Source organism: Coniosporium apollinis (assembly GCF_000281105.1).
Source record: "Coniosporium apollinis CBS 100218 chromosome Unknown supercont1.31, whole genome shotgun sequence".
Lineage (NCBI taxonomy): Eukaryota > Fungi > Ascomycota > Dothideomycetes > Coniosporium > Coniosporium apollinis.
The window spans coordinates 212,720-238,962 of record NW_006913293.1 but is presented as its reverse complement, the minus strand read 5'-3'; the positions used below and the strand labels follow the sequence as shown (position 1 = coordinate 238,962).

The 26,243-nt window shown below is 54.5% G+C and overlaps 7 protein-coding genes across 7 annotated transcripts; 3 read left to right on the top strand and 4 right to left on the bottom strand.

Annotated features, from left to right (window-relative positions):
* Window positions 1–94: 94 nt before the first annotated feature.
* W97_06129 (DNA ligase 1) lies at window positions 95–2,854 on the bottom strand (the record flags this gene model as incomplete). Its single annotated transcript, XM_007784140.1, has 2 exons — window positions 95–1,720; window positions 1,811–2,854. 2 exons carry the CDS (start codon window positions 2,852–2,854, stop codon window positions 95–97), a joined length of 2,670 nt encoding a protein of 889 aa, XP_007782330.1.
* A 414-nt stretch (window positions 2,855–3,268) lies between these two features.
* On the bottom strand, window positions 3,269–6,916 carry W97_06128 (uncharacterized protein; the record flags this gene model as incomplete). Its single annotated transcript, XM_007784139.1, has 2 exons — window positions 3,269–6,343; window positions 6,398–6,916. 2 exons carry the CDS (start codon window positions 6,914–6,916, stop codon window positions 3,269–3,271), a joined length of 3,594 nt encoding a protein of 1,197 aa, XP_007782329.1.
* Window positions 6,917–7,173: 257 nt separating this feature from the next.
* W97_06127 (uncharacterized protein) lies at window positions 7,174–9,273 on the top strand (the record flags this gene model as incomplete). The annotated part of the gene is made up of 6 exons (XM_007784138.1): window positions 7,174–7,239; window positions 7,297–7,391; window positions 7,445–8,569; window positions 8,621–8,811; window positions 8,864–9,090; window positions 9,148–9,273. 6 exons carry the CDS (start codon window positions 7,174–7,176, stop codon window positions 9,271–9,273), a joined length of 1,830 nt encoding a protein of 609 aa, XP_007782328.1.
* Window positions 9,274–14,681: 5,408 nt separating this feature from the next.
* W97_06126 (uncharacterized protein) lies at window positions 14,682–17,795 on the top strand (the record flags this gene model as incomplete). Its single annotated transcript, XM_007784137.1, has 2 exons — window positions 14,682–17,051; window positions 17,499–17,795. 2 exons carry the CDS (start codon window positions 14,682–14,684, stop codon window positions 17,793–17,795), a joined length of 2,667 nt encoding a protein of 888 aa, XP_007782327.1.
* Window positions 17,796–19,078: 1,283 nt separating this feature from the next.
* Window positions 19,079–20,352, bottom strand: W97_06125 (uncharacterized protein; the record flags this gene model as incomplete). Its single annotated transcript, XM_007784136.1, has 3 exons — window positions 19,079–19,444; window positions 19,504–20,217; window positions 20,278–20,352. 3 exons carry the CDS (start codon window positions 20,350–20,352, stop codon window positions 19,079–19,081), a joined length of 1,155 nt encoding a protein of 384 aa, XP_007782326.1.
* Window positions 20,353–21,532: 1,180 nt separating this feature from the next.
* On the top strand, window positions 21,533–24,195 carry W97_06124 (uncharacterized protein; the record flags this gene model as incomplete). Its single annotated transcript, XM_007784135.1, has 4 exons — window positions 21,533–21,820; window positions 21,877–21,978; window positions 22,191–24,040; window positions 24,099–24,195. The coding sequence occupies 4 exons, from the start codon at window positions 21,533–21,535 to the stop codon at window positions 24,193–24,195; spliced, it is 2,337 nt and encodes a 778-aa protein (XP_007782325.1).
* Window positions 24,196–24,773: 578 nt separating this feature from the next.
* On the bottom strand, window positions 24,774–25,967 carry W97_06123 (uncharacterized protein; the record flags this gene model as incomplete). The annotated part of the gene is made up of 1 exon (XM_007784134.1): window positions 24,774–25,967. The coding sequence occupies one exon, from the start codon at window positions 25,965–25,967 to the stop codon at window positions 24,774–24,776; it is 1,194 nt and encodes a 397-aa protein (XP_007782324.1).
* Window positions 25,968–26,243: the final 276 nt, after the last annotated feature.

The window sequence follows — 26,243 nt, the reverse complement described above, 5'->3', positions numbered from 1 at the left end:
TTGATGTGGTCTACACCATTCGACGACTCTTGCTGGGACAGAATAGCAAACAAAGCATAGATAGTTGAATAGTGGATTTGGTATAAGAACAGGTCTACTCAAGGTCGTCCTCAACCTCCTCTAGTTTCTCCCCTGCCTTCTCCTGCAGTGGCGCCTTAGCCTTCTGCTTCCTCCAAAGCTCCGCAAGAAAATCGCTCGTGCTCGCCTCGTCAATACTCTTATCCTCTCTCACCTTCAGGAATCTCGGGAACCGCAGACTCAGTCCTCTTTCCTCGCTAACCAGCCCAATAGCAGCCGTGTACGTAGGCGACAGAGTAATATCCGCAAACGCCATCTCCCACACCTCCTGCGGCTCAAACCACACAGCCGGAGTACCACCATACTCAATAAAGCTCGGCCTCTTCCTTGCTACATTCGTATTCTCTTCGTCTTCGTCGTTGTACTTCTCCTTGTTGGCCTTGTAGAACGCGTCGGTGAAGCCAGCCATGCACTTCGTGACCGCCTCAAGAGATCCGGTCTCCGGGTTCCGGACAGCCATAAGGATTGGGGACCACCAGTTGCACTTCCTGCCGATGCCGTGCCAGGCACCAATTGGTATTAGGTCGATGGTGTCGGCGGAGGTGTTGTAGTCTTTCTTGACTTTTAGCCAGGAGTCAACGCGTTTGTCTGGCTCATAGGTGGAGAGGAGAGCTTTGCGGCGGGTGCCTCTCTCTTTTTCCTTTTCCTTCTCTGCTGGAGCATCCACATCTGCGGGCTTCGACTTTTTCCGTGACTTGGATTTCGTCGGCGCTGGCTTCGGTTTGGTCGGTGTAGGATGCGGAGTGGGCGTCTTCTCCGAGTCTTCCGATATGAGATCTGGATTCGGGAGGTTGTCGAGGACTTTGACCATGATACCCTCGCACTTAATATCCGTCGCGCTCTTGAAGAACTCAGACACAGCCTCATTGTCCGCTGACGTTGCGTCTAAGCTCTTGACCCAAGTGAAGTGGTGCGGTTTCTCCACGAACAGACTCCGAAGCAGACTTCTTCTTTCCCTAAAAGGCCTGTTTAATAGCTCTTCTCCGTTGAGGTACATGAGGTCAAATGCAAAGAGACAGACGTCTATCTTCACACTACCAATCACGACATCTTTCCTAGCCCTATTGGCCAGCGTCTGGAAAGCCTTGAGCTCACCACTCTCGCGATCAATAGCCACAACCTCGCCTTCCATGATGAAACTGCTGACGCCTTCTCCGCGGATCTGTGGGACTAAGGCCACAAGGTCGGGATACTTGTCCGTCATGATTTCCAAATGGCGAGAGAAGATGGTAACTTTGCCGCGCTCGTCGCAATGCACCTGTGCCCGTTGCCCGTCATACTTATATTCGCAGCTGAAGTCTCGGCCCTGGAGCTTGACGAGCATCTCACCCAGATCGCGGGTGATACTGCCCAGCATGGGCCGGAGAGGTATGTGTAACGCAAGGCCGCACCGCAGTAGGAGCTCGTCGCAAACGCCAATCTCGAGTAGTGTGGGTATGAGATCGTTATAGTTTGGACGTCGGGCGAAGCAGGCTTTGACGATCTCTTCGTTTTTCGCGTAGACATCGGCTAGGGAGGGTTTGTCGAGTGCAGCGAGCTCGGCTTGCGAGCGGATCAGGAAGTCGGCGTTAGGCGGCTTCGAGAGCATGAAGGCACGGGCTAGGCCGATGAGCATTGTGGTTTTGACGGCGCCGATGCGCAGCTGAAGTCAGGTTAGCTTGCGTCCTGAACACCTTGAAAACATCGTTTTTGCTGCATAACGGTTAGATAGAGGGCTGATTACACTACTTACATGCTGAACCAACGTCCTCACAACATACCTGCTCTCCTCCGCTCCACGCGCATCCTGCAGCAGACGCTCGACAATACCCTGCTTGATATCTACACTACCTGTACCCTTGCTGTTCGCAATCTTGACCAGACTATCGAACACGCCCCTAATTGTCAACGGCTTCGGCTTGCGCAAAGTGAACGACTGCCGCTTTTTCGCCTCGAACGCCACATCTCCCGCATCGCCATACTTGTCGTACAGCTTTCTCAACCCCTGCGCGTCCAATCCGCAGACCTTGCGCAATGCCTTCGAGATCGCGCTGCCGCCAAGCCCAAGCTCAAGATCGATATATGGCGGGGAGATGGAGTTTGTCGCAAGCCAGACTGCAGGCAGCAAACTCTCTGGATCGCCTTCTATGATTGTGCGGAGCAGGTTGACGAGTGTATCTACAATCTTGATCCGGCTTCGTGTCTCATTCACCAAGATGAAGCAGCGGGTAAGCAGCGCGTATGTTGCGCGGCCCCCGCTCTCTTTGTCCCAGTGTCCCTGCAATTCGGATATGTATCTCGAAGGATTGAAGGTGAGCGGACTCTCGTCGAAGGGTATGGAAGTGGATATGGTGTCCTCGTCCGCGGCGTTAGATTGGAGCGATAGCGTGCTCTTCGCGACGAGGGCCGACTGTGAAGGCTTCTGCGCCCTGGGCGGCGGACCTTGTGACGATACATCTTCTCGCAATACTGGAACCGGGACCGTCATCTCAGTACCGCCGTTATCTTCCTGCGGTGCGGCATCCTGCGTAGGCGGATCTTCGACCATCCGGCTGCTCTGCTCACCATCTTCCTGGTTCCATTCGTCTTGCAGCTTTCGCGCAAGCTCCTCGTCCGTTAACCCTTGGCTCGTGCCGTTGTCCAGTTTAGTGCCTTCTCCATTGACGTCCTTGGGGATCTTCGGTACACCCGCTGGACCCTTAGAACCATCCTTCTGTTTAGAGAAGAACCAGTCCAAGCTCCGCACGGGTTGGACAGTTCCGTCATTCTTCTTGCGCCGTTTAGACGGGCTATTCATCGCGGATTGTGCGCCGAGGGGAGGCCGATATTCTCTCGTCTTATCTCATCGTGGTTGTGGAGGTGTGGCTCTTGCTATGTTGTTGTCGCTGTCAGCTCTAGATGCACCGGAGTTCGGTTCGCTCCCGCTAGCGCGTGTCGCTAATCTGGGGTAAAGCTTGGCGTAAACCCTGCATGATTCGAGTTCTTTATTGGAAACATGAGTAAGGTATCATTTCGACATCAAAGTCAGCAGTCGCAGGAACTGCAAAAAGAACGTAAGACGCTTCATGAACTTGTAGCGTGAGGTTATTACGTTGTACTGCCGTATGTAAATACGCAGGGGAGCTACTTTGGAATCACTCTGCGTAGAGCGCTTTCAGTATGCCAACGAGCTGACGCTCAGAAAAGGCACAGGACGGATCCTCTGTTGCCCCTACCGCCGGTTCACTTCGATCTTCCGCACCAGATCCCCTCCAAGGCGCGCTATCTCGCTCAATACCCCCTCCTTGTTAATCTCCACATCAACAGAGTCCTCCTCCTCACTTGCTGTCTTTGTCTTCTTGGATACTGGCATGGTAGAGTAATCCAGCTTGACCTTCCATGCCCTCCTAGCAGTGCCAGGATTCCACAGCCCAGCCACAACATCTCCGGCATTCTCATCATAGAAGAAGGTAATCGCGTGCCCATACACATCCCTCAGCTCCGCTAGGAAGAGCGTAACAGGTTGGTATCCAACAAGCTCACGCTCCTCCACGGAAGCAGCTTGAAGCTGCAGGTTCTTGTACTGAGCTCTCGGACCGCCTTTGTCTTTGCGCCTCTGGCCATCTTTCGTGAACTGCGGACTGAGACGTAGCACAAAGTCGTAGTCGGTCAATGGCGAAACGAAGAGGGACTCCGGCTCAAGATCGACGTCTTGCTGCTTGACAGACTGGCTCGCCGCCTTAGCTAATGCCGTCATCCGCGTCGCAACCACCAGAGGCGGATGGGCATTGTCTGTCCAGGTCGTGCCTTCGGGGTCTTCGCTCGAGGCTACGAACAACACGACCCGGTTAAGGACAGGATCGATCTTTCGCCAAGCCTCGAATCGAGTGGTGATGGCCGAGAACTCCTCGGACTTCATCTCGCCGCTGAGGTCAACGATGAGTGGCTCGTTACGCCAGTCCCAACGAGAGAGGAACAGCAGAGTGCGGAGGAAGCCGGTCGTAGGGCTGGAAGGTGCTTGCCAGGGATATGGCTGAAGAAAGGCGCGGGCAACGAGTAACTCGATGAGCTCGGGGCTGAGATGGGTGGCTAAGAGGTGGGAGGCGAACCATTTCTTAACGAGGCGTATCGAGGGTGAGAACATAGGGAAGCGTGTAGAGAGGTTCTGGATAGTCTGCGTATGTGTCGAAGAGCGGAGGAAGTCGCGCTTGTACGCAGCTAGTGTGACCGCAGCCTCTTCACGAGCAGCGCCATCTAGACTCTTATCTTTGAGACGTCTCTCTATAAGCGTCTGTTCTCGATCATGGTGAATCCTTATCCGAAATGCTGCGCCGGTTGGATATACTACGTCGAGGAAAGACTGGTTGAGAATCTTGCTGCTCTCGCTTTCGAGTCCTACACGAGCGGACAGCCCATCTACGGCTTCTTCCAGCAGCTCGCCTAGCTTGAGCAAAAAGGCGATCTTAGTCCTTTGAATCGCAATCAGATCGTCGGGCCATCTAGCAGAGCCCTCGAATTGAATGACAACGTCTGCTGGTTGCGACATTGGCCTCCCACTGCTCAGTAGCGGTACGTCGATTGACGCATACCTGAGCTGAGGGTCAGCCGCTTGGACGTGTCGAAGCGACAACGGCAGATTCTCCAATGCCCTCATGTCGGTTTCCAGAGTACGGAATGCCGACATAGTGGGTTGGAAGGGCCCGACGCCTGGTTGAACTCCGTGACTTCCGCCAGGAAGCATGTGATCAAAGCTATCGCCAATGAAGGTAATATTCTCCGCAACTGATAACCCCAGGTGTCTTGTCATAACATGCTGTACAATCTGCTCAAAAACAGACAGCGGCGAATCCTTGTTCGACCACACTACACTTTCAAGGATACTTCCATCCTTGAAGCGCCGCAGTTCGGCTTTGTCGCCCCAGAACTGGCGGTACAAGGCAGCTTCTTTCTTGCTTGCTGCGGGCGGACCATGGTCCACCGCACGATTCGCATTCGCCGGATCCACAAGGAAACCAATCAGTAGATAGCCGTCGCGAACTTGGGATGACCTCCTCGACCCTAAGTCCCAAGCATGATCTTCAGGTCTCTTGATGGAAATGATGCTGACTCTGTCTGTCAAGCCATGGGACAGGCAAGAGTACACTTTCCGGCAGATCCTGTCAAGCTCCTCGTCGGTGTCTTCGCCACTGCTAGGGAGACCCAGCGATGATACCGGTATGCGAGCAAGCAGGTCGTATCTGTACAGCGGGGGGTCTGCCCTCAGTATAAAAGTGGGAACAAATTGATCGAATATGTTCTCGTTAAGCATAGCGATACTGGAACGGGCTTCCTGGCGTAAGAGCCCGTACGACCAAGGAGTCATTTTGTACAGTATGTTAACGCCCCTTGGGCCGTCGAAGAACACTGGAGTTCCATCGGTCGTCGGAAGAATCACAGCCTTGACTCCGAATGACTGTGGATGCTTTGACAGATCTTTAGAGGCAAGATACTGTAGCGTAGCTTTGAACAGCTGGTAGCTGCTGTAGCCTGTGGAGACTATCGGCATTCCTTCTTTCCCGCTTCCTTGCAGGAGCAGCGCGACCATTGCAGCCCACTCAACATTACCGAAGCCGCCTCCGCTCACATCACTAGATAATCCACGTTGGCGCAACCAGATGCGGCCAAGGATACACGCATCTCGGAAGGCCTCGCAGTGGCCAGACGCGCCATGTAACAGTTTCAGATACGATGTAACGAGACAGTCGTTTCTTACGGACGCGTTGTAGTACGGAGTTGGAGAAGCCTCTGACACGGAAGCCGAGTCGTCACCTGGCTTGAGCCGAACGCAATTCTTCACTGGTAGAAGTTTGTCTGCTCGAAAAACGCCGTCGGATATAGCAGGCATGATCCGAATCTGAAACTGAGACGCAGAGGAATCACCTTTGATACCATCTCCGTTACCCCTTACTAAGACAACTGGCAGCAAATGATTTCCGTTGAGGTAGTCAAAGCTTAACTTGAAGCGGTGTGACTTGTCATCCTTAAGCCCAGCTGCGATACATGCGAGATAATATGCTCTTTTGTGGAGATAGCGGTGATTGAGGTAGTCTTTCTCTTGGAAAATAGCGCTGGGCATGATGACGGCCAGATCAATACACAGTTCCTCACCCGTCCTTGTCGCTATTTTCAGTGGATAGCTCCCGACAGCATTAACACTGGCAGGCTTGGAGTATTGCAGTTTATACTGTGCGTCCTTCGGTGGTCGTGGGTGTGAGAAAGGAATAGCAATCTTACTAGACTTGATCAATGATCTCTCGGCATTCGTAATCTGCAAGACGTTAGACGACGGACCACCATCTCAAGCGAAGCCAAATGCACTTACAGCCTGAGGTTCACGATCTGGTATGCGCTCAATAATAGCCTTGAGTGTCCGCAGGGCGTCCTCAGCATACGCCTCTTTCTTGCCGTGCTTAGGTCGCACCCGCTGAAGCAGCTCGTCCACCTGTAATTTGAACAGATTTGACTTGTAAACCTCGCCAGTGTAGCCTCCACCCTGAAAGCCGTTGTTTCCTTGAATATGCTGATGTCCATTGCTGGGCTTCGCTTTTTCTACCTTTTCGGGGGACGACTCGGACTGTTCCTCGTCTTCTAGACCATCCTCCTCTTCTGCGAATCCTTCTTCCTCATCAGGGTTATACGCATCGTCCTCGTCCATATCTTCATCTTCGTCCGCCTGTGAAGAGGTTGCGACAGAGCCCATGTCCGCATTCGATGCATTGCTTGGTACATTGTCGGCGTCGCTCGTTCCGGGTGTATCTACAAGAGGCGACTGCGCTAATCTCTTGTCGTCTCCGTTTGAGCTATGGTTGAGCTTCCTTCTCTTGAGTGCTGGTGGCGCCATCGTAGGGCAGTTCTTTGGACACTGTCCGTAGTAAGCTTTGATGTCGCAAAATTTCTCAAAGAATATGGCACTTCTCGACAAGGGACCCCTGTACGGCGCAGCATTATCGATAAGCTTAATTCCCCCGATGTCGGTCTCTGTGTCAGGGTCCAAGACTAAGATTCTTTAACTCTACCAGAAAAGTTCCTGTCATTACCCAAGCACGTCAGCTAGCCTCCTTACCGTGGGAGGATCACTGCGCATACATACCATCCACAATGGAAGTATCGTTAACCGTAGTAGAGGAGAATGTAGGGGAGTCAATTCCTCCTATGACGGCTCATGTGCGATCACGTCTGCTCCCCGCATATGCTGAGCCAAGCTATTGACATTGTGTACAGGCCGTAAGTGTGTCATTACCAACGTGGCGGGCGAACGTGGGTTACGAGGAGGGTCAAGATTGGGTCGTCAGCAGGATGCAGACTGGCTATCCCAGGTAAATTGTGTGAACAATCATGAGTCATGAGTTTGATTAAAGGGTCTTCTTAGGTTCTTTATACACAAATCCATCGCTCGATTTGCCGCCGCGGTGGCTGAGAAATATGGCTTGCCAGGGGAAGAAGCTATGCTTTTCCCATCTCATGCTGTAGCTGCACGCTGCGTTTCTTTCCTCCATGACCAAGCGCCGGAACTGGGACCAAACTACGTTCGGGTCGTAGACCTAGTACCAGATCACGAGAAGGCAGCGGCGGAAGGTGTCCGCAAAGTGTCACCGAAAATATCTGCGGTCATGTTTCCGAAAGAGAGCTTCAAAATCGCGAAGACGTTCTGGCAGCACTCGGGCGATGGCGTCTCCAGCCGGCGTGCGGAGTACTGTCACAAAGCATTCGAGGATGGTTTGCTGGCGGAAAGGACTAGATCTGAGGGCATTCAACGCATGTGCAAAGGGCCCCGGCGATACCAGAAGCAAGCGTCTGTTGATCTGGGTGCGAGGCGGCCTTCGTTAAGCGGCCATGCAAATTCGAATGGCGTATCGAACGGAACAACCGAGGGGCAGGACCCTACCCAATTCGTCGAGGAGAGATTTGGAAGAAACCTGGATCTGTCCTTTGCTGCGAACGCCAAGCTAGCGGTCAGACGGCGCATCGCAGGTTCTTTGACTGCCGACGTTGAGCTAACAGAAGCGTTGGAGATGGCCCAAGATATGAAGAGGACACGGGAAGTCGCCGGTTTCTCTGAAGATGATGTCTACCTGTATTCAACAGGGATGAGCGCGATTTTCAATACCCATAGATCGATGCTTATCGCTCGAGGTCCGCTCAAGAGCATAAGTTACGGGTTTCCTTACATCGACACGCTCAAGATCTTGCAAAAATTCGGTCCTGGCTGTCTATTTTACGGCCACGGATCGTCCGAAGACCTAGACGATCTAGAGAGACGGCTGGAGAACGGCGAAAGGTACCTCGCGTTCTTCTGCGAGTTCCCCGGCAATCCTCTGCTCAGGACTCCAGACCTACGACGCATTCGTGCTTTGGCAGACAAGTACGATTTTGGTGTCGTAGTCGACGAAACAATCGGCAATTTTCTCAACGTCAGCGTGCTGCCCTACGCCGATGTGATAGTAAGCAGCTTGACAAAGATTTTCAGCGGCGCCAGTAATGTTATGGGTGGAAGGTGGGTGCCTTCAGAGCTTTTTACTTACAAGCCGGAGGCTGACAACAAAAGTGCAATACTCAACCCAAAGAGCCGGTACTACGACCTTTTGAAACAGACATGGGCCACGGAATACGAGGACAACCTGTGGCCGGAGGATGCTATCTTCCTAGAGCGCAACAGTAGGGATTTTGTATCGCGTATAGAAAGGACCAACGTAAACGCGGAAGCAATATGCGATATCCTGCGTGCGCATCCAGCAGGTGGGTTCTGGTCAAACGACAAAGGAATCGTTGATGGTTGACAATGTCTCAGTAAAACAAGTCAACTATCCGAAGTACGGTCCAGGTCGAGAGTTCTATGACCACTGCCGCACGCCGAACGGCGGATACGGTGGCTTGCTATCAGCAACCTTCCACAAGCCTGCCGATGCGATCGTTTTTCTCGACAATCTGGATACTGCGAAAGGACCTAGTCTTGGGACGAACTTCACTCTGAGCTCCCCATATACGATACTGGCCCACTACACCGAGCTTGATTGGGTACGTGTACGCTCTCCGACAGCTCGTGTACAGCGAAGTGCTGATTGATTAATCAAGGCTGCATCCTTTGGGATTGAAGCTCATTTAATCCGATTTAGCGTTGGTCTCGAGGATACGACTGACTTGATGGCTACTTTTCAAAGAGCGTTGAGTAAGATTCCCCTCGCCAACGGCTCATCATGAAGAAAGCTTTTCGTGTTGGTGAAGGTAAACACAGTTATGAGGAAGTCTGGGCACTGGCGGTCATTCCGAACTCTTGACAGTCAACATGATTCCATGGAACACACATGGTAATCCGCAGCAACTTGAATCTTGCTTCTCGAAAGACTGGCGTTTGTCCTTTCGTGGGGCAATTTAGTGTAGGCTCAATGGGTTGAATTGCAATAGAGAGACAGCCCGGACTTAGCGGCTGGCACAACTCGACACCAATTGTATCGTGACTTCTGAAAGGTTGCTCTAAATCGCTCCGTCGACTTGCTTTGCTCAAGCCTTCTACGCAAGCAAGTTTGCACTAGCAATTCCTTCAATCGTTGGGTTCATGTGCGGATGTCGTTCGTTGCTTCTGAGGTTGATACAAGGCACGCTAAGTACAATTGTCGCGGGTACTCTTTCACCTTGCAGCGCCACGTATGCATCAATGTTGCTTGGTACTCCCGCGCCGGGAACTAGCCAAACCATACTGCAGGGCTAAGGTGGCGGACATCACGGCCTTTAGACGGGCACTGCAGCAGGAGAAGGACGACAGGACGCAACGCTCTGGCGGTTTGACGCCTCTGACCGCCATACAGCAGCTGTTGTGACTCGCTGGCAATCCCTGATTCCGGCAAGGGCTCTTAGAAGTTTTGCAAGACATTGGAGACCCGACTGCCAGCAGGGTCGTCCCTTCCAATGACGGGGTCTACCATGGCAGTGGAAGATCGGCGGCTGCGGTTGACTTACCGCTGGTCACAGTGATATGCGGGTGAGTGCTTCAGAGCCGACACCGCCCACGCGGAGGGTGGGAGCATCTGCAATGTTACGTGCGGGTAGAATGATCACCAACCGTGCATTTTCCAATTCGTCCGCGCATGAGCGTTTGTTCCTGTGACTTTTAAACTGCAAGCCACATAATCTACCCATGGACAGGCCTGCTGCGCATTCGGCCCCCAAGCTGTCAGGTGTTTGTCTAACGGTGAAGAACTGGTGAGCACGTTGATCTTACGATAGTGCACCACTTGGTGATCTTATGGTCTCGCTCGCTTCTCAGACGCCGCTCGCTTTCTTACCGACCTCAGGGTGCTCTACGGACGGCGAATTCGCAGCCACATGAAGACTTGGTGTGGTGGTTGCAGGGTCGGCGTGCGGCGCAGAACGGAGACGCCGAGTCGATCTCCCAAGCATGGCGTTAGCCCGCGAACCGATTTCGAACGGCGTGGGCACTGGCGTGAAACTGGGAGGACCATTCCGCGATTCCGATTAGCCTACTCCCCATGCTGCTCTAGCCTGGCGCGGCAAACATGGTCTTAGACGGAGTGAGCGCCTTCTCTTCTAGAAAGATGCCCAGGTGGCTGCCGGATGTCTTCAATCCGAGCACGAAGACCGGCACTGAACCTCGTCGTTGTAGTCGTTGGCCATCATGAGGCGGATTGGAATGGCGTGAGCATCGCAGTCGGCGCCATATGAAGTAATCAGAGCGTGGGCATGTTTTCGGGGGAATTGTTCGGCGAGATCTCATCTCCAGCACCACCACCTCGCTCTCCCGCAGCGTACAGCCACCGCCAAGGGCATTGTCTTAATATGGACATATCGAAGGCAGAACCGCACGGTTCTCCAACGACGGGAGTCACAGCTTGACGATGCGGTCCAAACAAAGCCGGTAGACCGTCCATTTGCGGCGCAGTCTCATCCTTCCCTGGGGCCGTTAAACCCGCTTATGGTGTCACTATTTTGGACACTTGAACATGTCTATTTTCCAAAACCTGAAACACCCGCCGGTAAGGCTTACTCTGCTCTCGATTTTCCAGGTCACTGATGCAATGATCTACCGGATGCGCCACCACCAACAGACTCCAGACTCGACGGGTCGGTTGGCTGGCTATGGGCTGCGGGTGTGACGAAAGACTCGGCTAGTCTGCGTGGCTGCCGGCCATTTGTGAGCTTGCGGTATGCGGCTGGAAGCTTTCTTTAGGCGGAGTGTGCTGCTCTATGCCTATTCGGAGGGAGTTCTGGCGCCTGGAGCTACTCGCTCTGCCGCTCAACGCTCACCGATGGGGTCTTAGGCACGGGCGCCGGCCCTGCCACTATCTGAAGGTGAGGGCTGTCGATTAAACAAGAACTGAGGGGACACTCCCCACCCATGGCGCCATACCTAAGAAACGGTCAGGGACAGGCCGGCTCGCTGGCCATCCAACTCTATGGCACTTACAGGGTATCAAATCCTTCAGGCACCGAGAACTGTGACAGGCCGCACGACCGGAAAATAGCGTTGGTTTCTTCACCATCAACCTTGAGATATCTTTATATGATGTTGCTAGTCCGCTTGCGCAAGGCGCAGACATATGTTTATTCCAATCTCGACCAAGACCAAAGAAATACCCGGGACAACCTAATAGCTGCACTTACTATGAATGCTGATATAAGGGCCTCAGCACTCTTCAAGCTGACCAAACGAAAGGGTAAGAGTCGCTCTCTAGCAAAGTCTCAATCGATGACTCTCTCACTCTACTATGCCACCCCGTCCCTCAAAGTCCTCCTCCATCTCACGACGAAATAGACTAAGAAACCGTAAGAATCTTGCGGTTCAACCTCCAGAGCGTCGATCGTTGCGTCCAAGACGCTCTTCAGCACCTCGTCCCGCATCCGTACCATCTCAAGCACAGCACGCTACTGTCAGCAGTACAACCAGTCAAGCTATTCTGCCAGCTACTGGCGACTTGAATCGAAGCATAGAGCACACCATTCAAGAAGAGGCAACAGAACCACTCCGACCTCCTTTCCTTCCTCTTCTCTTGACCTTTCCGCAGTCCTCAGCAGAGTTCTCCGTTGCGGGACTCCCATTATTGGGGCCGGCAAACGCACAGGATTACTGCTATCATCTTGCGTCTGGACCTGAGCTTCAACGGAATATCCGTCTATCGCCGCCGCCGGTCCTGCAGTCGGAGAGCGTCGACTTCAGCCATCTAGAAGACTCTGAAATCAGATCCGATCAGCGGTTTGAGCTACAGGACATGAGGTGCGATAGGAGCATCCTCTTCGGTGCGCCTCCATACTAATCTCAGCGCAGTGTACTGGGCCTCATGATGCCATCGCAATACGGATCCTACGATGCCTACGGGACTCCGCTTGATCCTAGCGGTAAGGCTAGTCTCCACACACGCCTCTTTGATCGCGCGCTGACATGCGCACCTAGGATATGCGATAAATCCACAGCCAGCTACGCAACAACATTCGCTCTCGCAGCCAAGCGGCCCATTACCCGCCTATGCGCCATCTTTTCAGACTACCCCTCCGTTTCTAGGCAGCAATGCGGAACTGGATGAGCGACGGACATCAGGCCGAGGGACGTCAACGCAGTCGTATCAGCAGAGTCCTCAAACGCTCCAAACAAGTCCCTACCAAACGTCGGCATCCTCGTTCTGCGCCAGCTCAGCACCTATGAGTTATAGCACAGCGCTAGCAACCTCATCTCCCCCTTCACATAGTCTGTCATACCCACCCTTACTACCCAGTGTACCAAGTCAGCGTCATGGCAATGCCGCTTACGGCCAGGGCTATGCAGGGTATGCGAGCGAGTTCCAACATGACTTTTGCTCTGCTCGGCTGACTGTCACTAAGATCTACCCAGTACGGGGCGACTGGCTATCAGCTGGGCTACACCGCTGTGTCAGCATCTCCTCAACTCTATACTCAAGCTCCAGAGGTCCACTACACGCCCCATCACATACCGAGCAGCACAGAAGAGGCATTGACAGCGACATCATCAACACCAGACCGGAATGTTCGGGTGATTAATTCCCGCCCGAAACCACAGTGCTGGGAGCATGGCTGCAACGGGAGGCAGTTTTCCACTTTCAGCAACCTCCTCCGACACCAGCGAGAGAAGTCGGGCACAGCAGCCAAGTCGTACTGCTCCCGGTGCGGTGCAGAGTTCACGCGGACAACGGCACGAAACGGGCACATGGCGCATGAGAAATGCAAGCCGCAGCGAACGTCAGAGGGCGAATAGGCGTACGTGAGCCATTTGGAATGTTTATGCTTCGGCAAGGAGCGGCACGAGCTCACGATGGCTGTTCTGTAGGGTTACATCTGGAGGTCATGCATGGTTGGAGTTGCGGATTGCACGGGCATTTCCAAGGTTGTCATACAAGGCGTTCACTACTCTAGCCCGGCGTCAGTGTCTAATTGACGAGTTGAGAAGCTCTCTCAGGGCTAAGCAAGCGAAACAACGCATCGTATTTGTGTTTCTTGCAGGTGAGCTGAGCTGTACGCCAGTACAAACAGCCGCAGCAACCGTTGGATTAAGGTTCTTACGGGCTCAAGCGTGCGAACCCACTAACGAGTCAGGGCTTTGGCAGCATCGCTCGAATGAAATCTGAAGAGCAAGCGCCGGGTCAACAAGCAGACGTTGGAACGAACGCGGCCCCCCTGGCGACCGAACATGCGACCGGTGCTTGGCCACGCACAGCCGTCTGTTGGCCGGCGCTTAAGCACTGGGGCAGTCGGAAATGCTACATCGCGTCCTCGCGTTTCGCTTGATGCCGTTGCAAGGCCAAAATTCCAAATCAGAACCGGTGAGGCGGTGTCTTCTGCAAGGCCTTGCTCTCTGGGGCCGCGTATGCACCGTGATGAGGGCCATTGCTACGCCGGCTCACGGTGGCAGTAAACCATGGGAGCCTGATCTAATGCTAGCAGCATCCGCGGAGAGACTTGCGCGGAAGGAGAGCCGCCCCGCAGGTGCTGACTCATTGCTGTCGACGTGGACGCGGAGTTGGGTTTACCCAGCGACATGATGCTGAGCTTCACCTCTCCATCGCAACAGCATTTCGTGGTATCTTCAAAATATTGTCTGGCACAATGTCCTCGTCCCTTTGAGAGACGAGTATCTTTTGGTGCTTCTTCGCCTATTCGCGCGAGAGTTGGCTTTCAAGAATTGCTTCAAGATGATACGATTACTCTCTCAGCTTTTCCGGACACATCATTCGCATACCAACACCAGGTCGTTACCGGACTCCATTCGTGAACTGTGCATCGCTTGAGCAACACGTTGTTTTCAGAAAGAGCTTGGGCAGCGGAGTACACGCAAAAGTGTGGCCGAAGGGCAGAGAGCACGTTTGTAATCCTTAGTCTCCACGCGTTGCGAGTTGAAGTCTGCCTCTGTGTGGAATTTTTGAAGGGTGTCCAGACCCCTGCAGCGATCCTCGTCGTGTCTGCGAACTGTTGAACTATCTTCGTGTCTCATAACGACGGCAGTACAAGACGATCTCAATATCCTTGGTAAGGCTAAAGGAATCTGTTCAAAGAGCCTGGACAGGCTTCTTGAATTGCAAGACCGGGATCACTGCAAATTTTTAATCTGAGTATCCGTTGCATCTCGTAGATCAGCTTCCAATTCAATGGAGTCAATCTTTTCTTGGAGCGAGGCTTCGCCGCGAGTCTCATCGCCATGGTCGACGCCGCGCGCAGTGACGCCGAGGCAGGCGCCAGCCGCCTTAGAGCCTGAGCCTCAAGAGGGTCCGGTTGAGTACAAGCTGCACCTCCTATTGCGTCCGCGGAGAACCTTCTCGAGAGTCAGCCGAAGCACCCACGTTTCAGGATCCTATCGGCAGAAGTTGGGACCGCCTGCTCGCACTCTTCGTAGCGACTCTGAGCCACTGCTCCCGAGTACACCGCCGCTGGCCGCCTCAAACCTACCGCGCCAGGACCGCTTCGAACATCTCACAACCCAGTTACTGTGGCGGCTGCGAGAGTCTTCACCGATTCATCAAGCAGGTTCTACCAAGTTGATCATCCCGCAACTCCCGGAAATGACAGAGCAATTGAATGCGCCTACTGTGGTAGGCGAGTTGTTCCCTGGCCTAGAGGAGAGTAAAGGCGCCCTCTATGAGATCGGTGTTTCTGACGATGGAAATCTTGTGGGCCTTGCGGGCGACGAAATGGACGAGTCGCTCAACAATCTTCGAGTGATGGCCGCAAGCCTAGGCTGTACTGTGGACCTCCTCCGAATGGAATCCATTGGTGATTGCGAGTGGCTCGACCCGCTCGACACCGCCGATCCGGAAGGTCAACCACGGAAGGACAAGCTGTGGGTTGCAGAGGCGTACATCAAACCCCACGGACATTGGCACCCTCCAAGCCCCTTGACAGCGGCTCAGAAACTTGACGCAGCAGTCTGCGCTCTCGATGGAGGCGAGTCCCGTCAGTCGACTGAGCAACTTCGAGTATCGTTGACTGGACAAACCGGATCCGGGAAGTCTTCCCTGCTTGGCAGCCTGTCGACTGCAACGCTTGACAACGGCAAAGGGAAGAGCAGGCTCAGCTTACTCAAACACATGCACGAGCAGGTTTCCGGTATGACCAGTTCAGTGACCCAGGAGCTGATCGGCTATCGCAGTCTTGCAACCAGCGATGGCCAGATAGAAGAAGTTGAAGTTATCAACTATGCTTCCCACAACGTATCCTCTTGGGAGGGTATACACACTTCGGCTCACTCAGGACGTCTTGCATTCTTGTCCGACTCTGCAGGTCATTTACGCTATCGCCGCACAACTGTCCGAGGACTTATAGGCTGGGCGCCGCATTGGACATTGCTGTGTGTTCCTGCAGACGGAAGTGACCCTGGGCCAAGTAAGTCGAGCGACAGTCCCTCTTCGACGGCGTCAATCGGGGGCGGAACTGCAGACGGTGACTTGTCTGGAGCTCACCTCAATCTTTGTCTGAACCTGAACCTGCCTCTAGTCATAGTCATCACCAAGTTGGATCTTGCTTCTAAAGTTGGCTTGCGACGGACGTTGTCCAGCTTACTGTCGACGCTGAAAGCTGCCGGAAAGAAACCTGTCATTCTATCTGACACGAGCTCCACAGTATCAGAGTCTGATCTAGGAGTCATCTCCGCATCTGACTTGAGAGACGCAACGACTGCTTGTGGATCTCTATCAGACGATTTGCTTGGCACAGTCCCGATCATTTTGACTAGTGCCGTGAAGGGTACTGGCATTGGCAAACTACATGCTGTCCTCCACGAGCTACCTATACCACCGCCACCGGTTGCGCCTCTGGATAATTTGACCGAGACAGAGAAACCACCGGCTGTCTTGTTTCACATTGAGGACGTATATATCAAACAGCACGTCTCCTCCCCGTCACAAGACGCTGGAAGCCACAGCTGCATCATAAGCGGCCACGTGCGGTACGGAACTCTTCATGTTGGAGACGAATTAGTTCTTGGGCCATTCTACACCGAAAGCAACGATACGGGCGGTATCCGCGGTGATAGCCAGAGGCATCTTCGGCCTGCTGAACTCATGACATCCGCTTCCTTTCCCGGGGCACTACACAAGCAGAGCCACCTGACGCTCCCGCATACGGGTGGCTCGAGGAATGGTCAGACTGACCGCGACTATCGTAGTGTTCGTATCATCAGCATACGTAACCTCCGCCTTCCTGTCCGAAGTTTGCAAGCCGGCCAGGTGGGCACTGTTGGTCTTCAGCCGCTCGGATGGTCCATCGAAACGCCTTCTATTGGACGGGCAAGGAAGGGTATGGTCCTTGCCGGCCCTGCTTCAACCGTGCCAAAAGCGAAGTTGGAGTTCGTAGCGAGGTTTGAGGGTCTCGCAGCGCAAAGCATGAGAGCGATCAGCATTGGCTCCGCTGTGGTGTGTTACACGGCGAGCGTACGAGCAGGAGCAAAGGTTGTTGGTGTAGCCATCGATGAGGACAGTAATGATAGAAATCCACACGATAGGAGAGACGAGCAGGCACAAAAAGTAAGTAAAGCAAAAGCTTCTTCACAATTAACCTCCCCGCGCTAGTTACCTGCATGGCCGCTGGCGGAACCTGGGAAGTTGTTAACGGCCACTGAGCTGTGCATCTCGCCTTGAACGCTAGCACCCGATGAATCTCCATGACGTTGTAAAGGCTGTCCATGGCGATGATGGGAGGCATACAGCATACGTCTCAAAGTCACGGAGCGTCTGACGCCGCTGTGCCGCTGGCGTTCGGGAAGCATCCGAGACTTACGGACACGCCGATCCTCTCAGCGCAGTCAGCACCCGACGCACTCCCTATGCTTTCCGAAGACTCCACGCGCTAGGGTGGTCAGCGTCACTGTCTTCGAGCTTCACATCCACATTTCACATCCCATATCAACAGCACCGGCTTGCGCGGCAAAGCGCCTACAGCAGTCCCCTTAACCACTACTGACCCATTCTTAGCGAACCCCCACAGACCCGGACGCAGACGGCAGCTGCGGCTTCGGCTTCGAAGACGACGCAAGTGACGCCAGCGGCAGCACAGCCAGCGAAGTCGACAGCGGCGACGAAGACATCCTGGTGACGTTTCGCTTCATTGGGTCAAAGGAGTTTATTGAGACTGGTGCGCAGGTGCTTGTTATGCCGGGCGGTGGGCCAGGTTTGCACGGCGGCAACAGTGCACGAGGCGTTAAGGGTGTTGCGGCTTTAGACGGGTTTGTGGGGAAGATTGTTGCGAGGGTGGAGGGGTTGAGGTGTTAGGCGTTGTCGAGGGGTTTGAGGTGTGACTTTGGATAGGGCGGAGGTGAACGTGTCGTTGACTTACTACATATGTTTTCGACAACTCCGTTCCCCTGAGACTGCTTCCCATTGTCTCAAGTCTTTCACAACAACCCTATCCGTCTGTCCTTCTGACTACGACTCTCCGCCTCCCCTCTGGAAACAACTACCTTCAGGCAGGTGCACAGGCCCTATGAGTCTGGACGTTCGTGCTTCTCACGACACCGTCCTTGATCACATCCCCATCGCAACCCGTGAACGGAAGCACAGATACTTGAAGGATCTGAATGCGGTGTCCTGCTCTTTTGAACGAGAAGATTTACCTTTTGTAGCACTAACAATACAATACAATACAGTACCGTACACTGCACCGCCCCAACACAATACAGCCCCCACAATCCCATCTGACCTCATCACTACCCCTGTCTTGAGCCCCAAGCGAGCCACTCAAGAGCCCCGCCAAGTACGTAAGGATAATTGCGTGCATGCCTGCCATTCCCCACCGGGTCTAGCGTCAGCACGCTCAGACGCGTCCCGGCAAGGCCGGCGCGTAAAGCGAGGTGGGGTTGACAAATGAATTAATGCCCATGCGGATCGCCGGCGGATAAGGCGGGAAAACAGGGCCAAGGCGCGCAAATTGAAGACATGCCGTTCTTGTGCACGTCTCTTGTTATCGCTGTTTGCCATGGGAAACCGTGCGGATGGGCTATTGGATCGGGTTGAACAATTCGATGGCTGGGTGGGTTGATTTTTGGGGTGAGTCATTTCGGCAATGCTCAGCCCGCACGTCTCAGCACGGATGTGTCGGTAGGGATTGGATGGATGGGACGGGTTGGCGGGTTGACGACATTGTGATGTGGCGTTTGTGTGTGCCTTGGTTGCTTGAGTTATGGCTATTGATAACTGTTTCTTGCGAAAACATCGTTGTCGATGCGACAGTTTTCGTACGCAAAGTAAACGCTGCGTGTGCGTGCCCGCGGAGTCGGCGGTCTATGTATTTTAAACAGAAGGTGGTATCCTGGAATGACAAAAACGCAGTGCATGAAGATCGCCGGCTTATCCAAAAAAAAAAAATGAAAGCTGATACCCTCGTGGCTGCGAGACAAGCAGAGCCGCAGGTGAGAGCAACATGTTTAGCTGTGCCATGCCTGCCGTTAAGCAATCATTGCAATTGTGTGGTTCGTTCCTCATGAACTTCGTGGGGTTGATTATAGGACGAGCCGTATGCCGTCCGCTCAATACCGTAGGCATTCGCTCTTCGCGTCTCATGACACTAGTTCCCCTCCAAGCTCCATCCCTAGCCCCGCCCCCTTGGCAGGGCTCGTTCTCTCGAACATGCCTACACCGGGACTCGGTGGAAGCAAGCTGTCGAAGTTGAGCCTTCTCCTCGCTTCCCTGGCAGCCAATGGTGTCCTTGCTGTACTTGGTGTTCTTCCCCAGCTCCCGCCTCCTTGAGCGGGACTTGGTGTCATGTTGACGAACTCGGCGAAGTTGAAGTTTGCAGATGGTGTGTTAAGCCCGAAGCCAGAGAAGGGCGCACCGATGCCGCCGCCAGGGGTGGTCATCATGGATGAAGGGAGAGGTGTGGATTTTGGTGGGGGCGTGGAGGGGGGGAAGACGCGGGTAGACGTCTGAATTAGGGTATCAGTATTAGTCCTGATAAGGGGAAGGATGCCGGATCAAAACTCACCTTAGCTGCCTGAGCAGGCGAAGGGGAGGCAGCGAGATACATGAGCAGATCTACGCCCTCTTCGCCATTGTGTCGGTTGCGAGATGCAGCGGTAAAGGCATCGTTACGCAGACGGCCTGAGCGAGCCAGACCGGGAGGTGGAGTGCGAGGGCTTCGAGTAGGTGTTGGTGAATGTATCCTGTTGGCTGATGTACCAACGGCAAACGAGTGAACTGGAAGGTCTGTATCATCATCTTCTGAAAGCAGAGGTGAGGCTGGGTCGTCAGGGATAGTCGACGTTTCTGAGACGAAGGACAGGCTGGGAACGTGGGCGACTTGGTAGCTGGCATGACGCTGATGGTAGGCTGGTGAAGACGCTGGGAGATGATACTGGCTCTTCCACGACGATGTGGAGCCCATTGACGTCCGGACCTTCCGGCGGGCGTGATTGCTGGATGCAGGCTGGGAGAACCTGGTCCGCTTGTAAGAGCCAGGCCGCCCAAGGTCGTCGGAGAATATTGGCTTCGCCAAAGGTGACGAGTCGAGCACGCCAGGAGCATAGTATCGCTGTGATGTAATAGAGGAGGTATCTGAAAGCGTGCTTGACCCGCCAGGTCTCTTCCGCTTCAGCTCCTGTTCCACTCGGGGCTCAATGCTGTCGAGAGATAGATTCTCCCAGCCATGCTTGATCTTGACGTTTGCTAAGGCTAGACGAGAGGACAAAATTCGAGTGGCCTTTCGCAGATAGTCCGATTAGCTGGACACCCAGAGCAAGAGAGCTGCGTATGTTCTCACCTTGGAGACCTCGGCTCTCCTCAGCACCTTTGTAGCGACTTCTGCGGGCTGGCTAGGGGGCTCGGTGGGAGGCATTGCTGGAGAAGAGGTCCGAGAGAGAGGCAGCAAGGGGATTGAAGTGGGATGCTATTCTTGCGAGTAGGTCGAGTGTTGCTTTCTTGCGGTGAAGTGACTAGGACGAATTGACAGTGACATGATTCCAGGAGTGAAAGCGTGTGCACGGTCTCACGAGGAATGCTCTGCCGCCTTAAGATCGTCCGATGCAGAGCAGGGCAGTCCTAGTTAGAAAGTGGCCAGAGCTTCTGGCGGTATGTTTCGTACGTCTCGTATGTTTCGGTACGGTAATAGTGAGTCAGCAAGTAAAGCTTCGTAAATGTAACCACGATGTTGAGTTTTGCAACCTGGGGTTGAGGAAGAGATCACGCATGTCCCTGAACCAAGCACGATCTGGATCTGCCTTCAACGTCGTTGCTGTCTTACACATGGCTGCGACGGACTCTTAGTAGACGGCAATTCTGTCGATTGAAACTACCTAGACACCACTTAGTCTCAGGCACAGCAAATGCCCTGGAGGTGATCCCCTGCGAGTGGCCGCGCGGACGCCCGGGCTCTTCCACCGTGAGCGCCATCCGCTTTGCTGCAGGCGCATCTCAGTCGAGCCGCAAGGATCACGGTATTCTTAGCTCGGCTTGACTGCTTTGGGCTTCCTCGGGCCCCACCTCCGCTGCCAAGTCTCACATCCCGCCGCTTAGTCGCAGCCTCACATGTCATCGTCGTCGTCGAATGGCGGCCGTACCGGATTGCTTCAGTCGCACTTGTCGATGGCAGAGGATTGAACTTCATCCCCCATGCAGTGATGATTTCTGGACTGCTATCACAAAGGCGCTGAACATATTCTCAGGCCTAGCGGTGCTCTTGATGCAGTGGTGCGTGACACGGGCAGAGTGGTAGTTGGTGGGTCAGATAAAGTGCAGAGATACTGGCGGCTTGGCGCGCCTTCCCGCAACCGTTGGCTTCGCGGCTTCCACACCCACTCTCTCGGCCCTCCAAAGCCTGCCTTCTCCGATTCGGAAAAGAGAAAGAAGCAACCGGCTTCACCTTGCTGCCCCACCACTTTGAACACACTCGTTTGAGCCTCATTGCACCAAGCGCGTCGAATCCTTGCGCGCGCTCGTTACCTTTGCTTGCGACTCGAGAGCAATCCTCAACACCCCGGCACCATCACCCCATCCCGCATACCTGGTAGATAGCCAGGATGCCCAATTTCCTCAAAGAGTTGCGCCGAAAGAGCAGATCTAGCTTCAAGGCAGAGAAGCCTGACACCAACGGCTCGACCGACGGCAGCAGCTCGAGCAATGGCAGCAATGGCGCAAACGGAAGATACCCACCCAACAACCAGTCTTCCTCAACGCTCACCTCCAATCTCGGATCCACGACACCGCCTAGCACTTTACCGTCGCAGAACTCGGAAACCAACCTGAAGTCGAGTGGCAGTGCGTCCCCGGTTCGGCCTATGGTCAGTACGAAACGCTACAGCATAAACGTACGATTAGAATTTATCCACGATAGGTAGTCTTATGCTGATGCAAGCTGCCGCAGGGCACGGCAAGTTCCCCGACTACCGCCAACGGCCTTCAGAGACCTTTCTCGGGCACATCGGCATTCGCGCCCTGTGTAACATCGGTTTCCGAAAACTCCTGGGTAGGTACCGGATATTGTTGAGCAAGCTGCCGGTCGGCAGGGGAGGTCCTGGCTGGTGAAGAACATATAACAGGCACACGGCAACAAGATGTTTCAATGCTTCGGCGCGCTTACGCCCTCTCGTTGACGCTCTCGTGCGGGTCAACTTCGTCCGCCAGCCGGCGCATCTTCACTGTACACTTGTCGGGCTTTGAAGCTGACCGATTTGCTAGGTGAATCAGAAGGTGCTGCTCATACGCGGGCGTATCGGCGAACCAACCCTCAAGCTGCTAGACGGCACCGTCACGATTTATCACCACCATGATAGCTTTCCACCCACTCAGTGGCCAGTATGCGACTCCCATTTCAAAGCCTTGGTCCACCTCCAACCTGGGCCAAATCGACTACGCCTCGAGTTCAACTCTACCAAGCTGTCTAGCGGCAGCTCCGGACATTCTTCCATGTTGCAACTTAACTATCTGCCTCTGACATCCGTACCGCCATTGCAACTCGCAATAATACTAGCAAAGGATTCGCCGGAGACCTACGATGCTGTCCCGGACCGAATCCAGAGGGAAGGCAACAATTTGCACACCGCTGTGCGAAAGTTCCGGATGGCTGCGTACCTGTGGCAAGCGTTCACAGGAGAGCAGATGAACCGCCATGGCTTCGGCCGGCGATGCTTCCGATACGAAGAAGAATGGACTCAGGGCACGCTTACCTACCACGATTCACAATCCGGACAGATGAGGAACGAGGCTAAGATCCACATCATCCGCAGCGACAAAACTGTCGAGGAGATACGGAACCTTGATCTGGCGCAGCAGTATGAAAAGGCGCAGAAGAAAGGCGATTTGTATGGCATTGCGATGGAGTCTGTCAAGAACTACTTTCGCCCGCGGCCAGGACAGAAGCTTTACGTTTCCTGCATGTTCCTGGACACCCACTGGGACTCCCAAGTCGGCACTGTGAGAGGTCATGCGGCGCTGGGTGGTGGCGACGGCACTGTTCAACTTGCAATCTTTGGGTCTCACGCGCTGCAGAGCTATCCCGCCAGCATCGAGGAAGTTGTGCCAGCCTTCACCGACTGCACACGGACTGACACAAAGCACGTAGCGAACGACTGCAACGAGTCGGGCAGCAATTGGGAGGCAGCCAACATCGGCATCGGTGCGCATTTGCATGAGACCGGACACTTGTTCGGCTGTCCTCATCAAGAATCCGGTGTGATGCTTCGGGACTATGTCAGGCTGAATCGTACTTTCAGCATCAATGAACCGTACTCTACCAGGACGAAGTCGCAAGGCCAGCGCGTGCTTAAGCAAGAAGACGAGTGCACGTGGCATCGGCTTGACTGTCTTCGTTTCCGCTACCACCCATGCTTCCGCCAACCCGTCGATTCACCTAGTTCTTCGGATGACAGCATCCAGGTCTGGTCGGTAGGCAACAACCAGGTCCTCGTGACTGCAGCGTCAGGCATCGCATATATAGAGCTCTACCCAGAAGGGGACGATGTGTGCCACTACTGGCTAGAGTATCCCGTACCCAGTGCCAACGGCGGCCCGCTCAGGCAAGTCACTCTCACCGAAGCAGACCTTCGGTCGAGATTACCAGAGGAGAAGCGCAACAAGAAGCTGAAGCTGGAGCTCCATTCTTGCGGTCAAGGCAAGCACGTAGTGGAAGACTTTAGCGCACTTCTTTCCAAGAGCAACCGCGTAAAGCTGCCAGACGGCCGGGCAGGCTTCAAAGGCAGCAAGCTCGGATTCTCGCAGATGGACGGATCGAAACCGCAGGAGCTCATTCTCGAAAGCGCCTTCATCCAAACCAAGCTCCTGACGAGCATCAAGGTGTACCATGGCTTTGCGCTCGATGGCATTGAGTTCATCTATGAGGACTCCACAAGCCAACTCTTTGGCCAGAGGGGAGGTAAGCCAGGCGGAAGCGAGTTCCCGCTCGACACGCGGAAAGGGGAGACCGTGATGGGGTTCCACTTGCGAGCAGGACTTTGGATAGATGGCCTACAGATCTTGACCACCCTTGGACGGCGGAGCGAGATGTTTGGGAACCCAACAGGCGGCAGCGCGTAAGTGCATGCGTAGCGCATGGCGAACCTCGACTGGTCAGAAGCTGACATCTCGCAGGCACACTCTGATACCCCCACGCGGCTACGCCATCGCCGGCATCTCCGGCTCTCTTGCGGCATGGGTCGATGGCTTCTCGTTAATCATCACACGGTGAAGTGATGCTAGTGGCTGACTGTAATATACCCTCACTGCTTGCTCTTGCAGTATAGAGGCATTTGCGACGACAAGACAGCAAGAGTCCCACTCTATCCTTATCGTGCTCAGCATGCAGGCGCAGGGCGAATGCCAGAGTGCGTTTGTTGCTGTGCTTCTCGGTACACTCAGCTTGTCAGCGCGGCCGCCAGGCGGCATTGGCGTTTTGTGCTCTCTCTTAGCATCTGTCCGCAGTGCAGAATTACGCGCTTGGGGGACTAGAGACGAAGAACGCAGAGGGAAGTCCTTTGGGTATTTGATAATTCCACATAGATGCACGACGGTCGGGCTCGCTGCTGGACCTTCAAAGGGGGGAGTCAGCATCATGCGGTGCCCCGACCGGGCCTTAGAATAATGATAATGGAACCTTTCGCATGTCGTATAATCGGTGAGCTTCATAGCTCGGGCGCTGCACATCGAGTGAAGTTATAGATCACGCACAACGATACGTCGCGACACCGACGCTTTCAAGGATATAGAATCATGCATGTCCATGCAAATCAGCTATGATAAGCTATCTAGGCCATCCCCGGAGTATTCTTACCACCGCTTCGGCGCGCCAACGACGGTCCTGGAGAACGTTGCGCTCATGCTACTGTCCTGCTCCTTCAACCGCTGCTTAGCGGTAATGCCAGTCCTGTCTGTCACCGGAGTCGCGTCGATGATGTTGTCGAACTCGTCATCCTGGCCGATATCTGAGCCCGACTCTGCATCCGAGTCCTCCTCCGGCGCCGGCGGTGGTTCTGTCTGCGGTATCCTCTCGGGCTCTTTCTTCCCGTTGTCTTTGGGATTAGCAAAAGGTCTAGAGGCTAGAACACGTCTCCGCAGCTCCGCCATTTCCTCCTCGTCGTCGGACTCCTCCGGCAGATCGAATGGATCTCTGTCCTCCGTCTCGTCTTCATTATCCTCCTCACCGGCTTCGCCGTCCTTGTCTTCCGTCTCTCCCTCTCCGTCCTCGTCCTCGTCCTCTTCATCAGAATCGTCGATGGGCACCCTATTCAGATTCCCCCCTTTCCACGCGTCCTCTTCGGTCGTGTTATCCCTCTCCGCCCTCCCCTCCACATACTCCCTCTCAATCTTCGCCAGCCACACCTCCTCGGCCTTCTTGACCTCCTCCTCCGTCTTACACGCCGCATACCGCCTCAACAGCGCAGCATTAATATCCAAAAACGCCCGCCCATACGAAAACGTCGCCAGTATCTCCTCCGCCCAGTCCATATGCCCACAAATGGCAAAGGCAGCCGCCAGCGCCTCCACGCAGTTGAGCCGCCACGGGCGCCCGTAGTTGGTCGGGTTCGCAGCGACGAGGTAGGGCAGCAGGCGCTCGCACTTGCCGCCGATGCGGGCAAAGGGCACTTCCTCGATGCGCTTCCAGCTCGCCTCGACAACGGCGGCGCCATACTGCTCGAGCAGCTCGGCGTCGGCTGCCGAGAGCATCTTCTTGCCCTTGGGCGAGATGACCACGCCGGCGAACTTTTGGCCCACGTGTAGTTCGCGCATCAGCCCGAGACGCATTAGACGCTTGCCGGAACACCGCTTTGCGTCGCAGTGGCCGAGGTCCCAGCACGCGGCTTTGAAGGAGGGCCGGGTGCGCGTGTTGCTGGGTTGCGAGGTGCCATCGGTGCTGGAGGTGGCCTCGTCGCTGCGGTCCTGGCGGGCGGGACGGGGGGGGCGGCCGGCGGCGGGGTTGCGTTTGCCGCGCGAGGAGAAGTTGTCTTTCTTGTGGCGGACCATTGGGAGGGGTGTTGGAAGTGCTGACTGGAGGAGTGATTGGGAGTTGAACAATGATGAGGTTGCTTAGTAGAGATAGAAGGGAAGGCGAGTTTTTGTATGGAGGAGTTCGGTGATGCGGTGATGCTTCAAGCGCGACGTCAAATGCCAAGGCTTGCCCGAAAAAAGGATGGCCACGCAAAATGGCCGAAGGCACCCCACCTCATACTAACTTACCTAATATTCAAAGTCAGACGTCGCGCCCAAATCTATATAGATTAATTTAAGAGTGCAGCTACA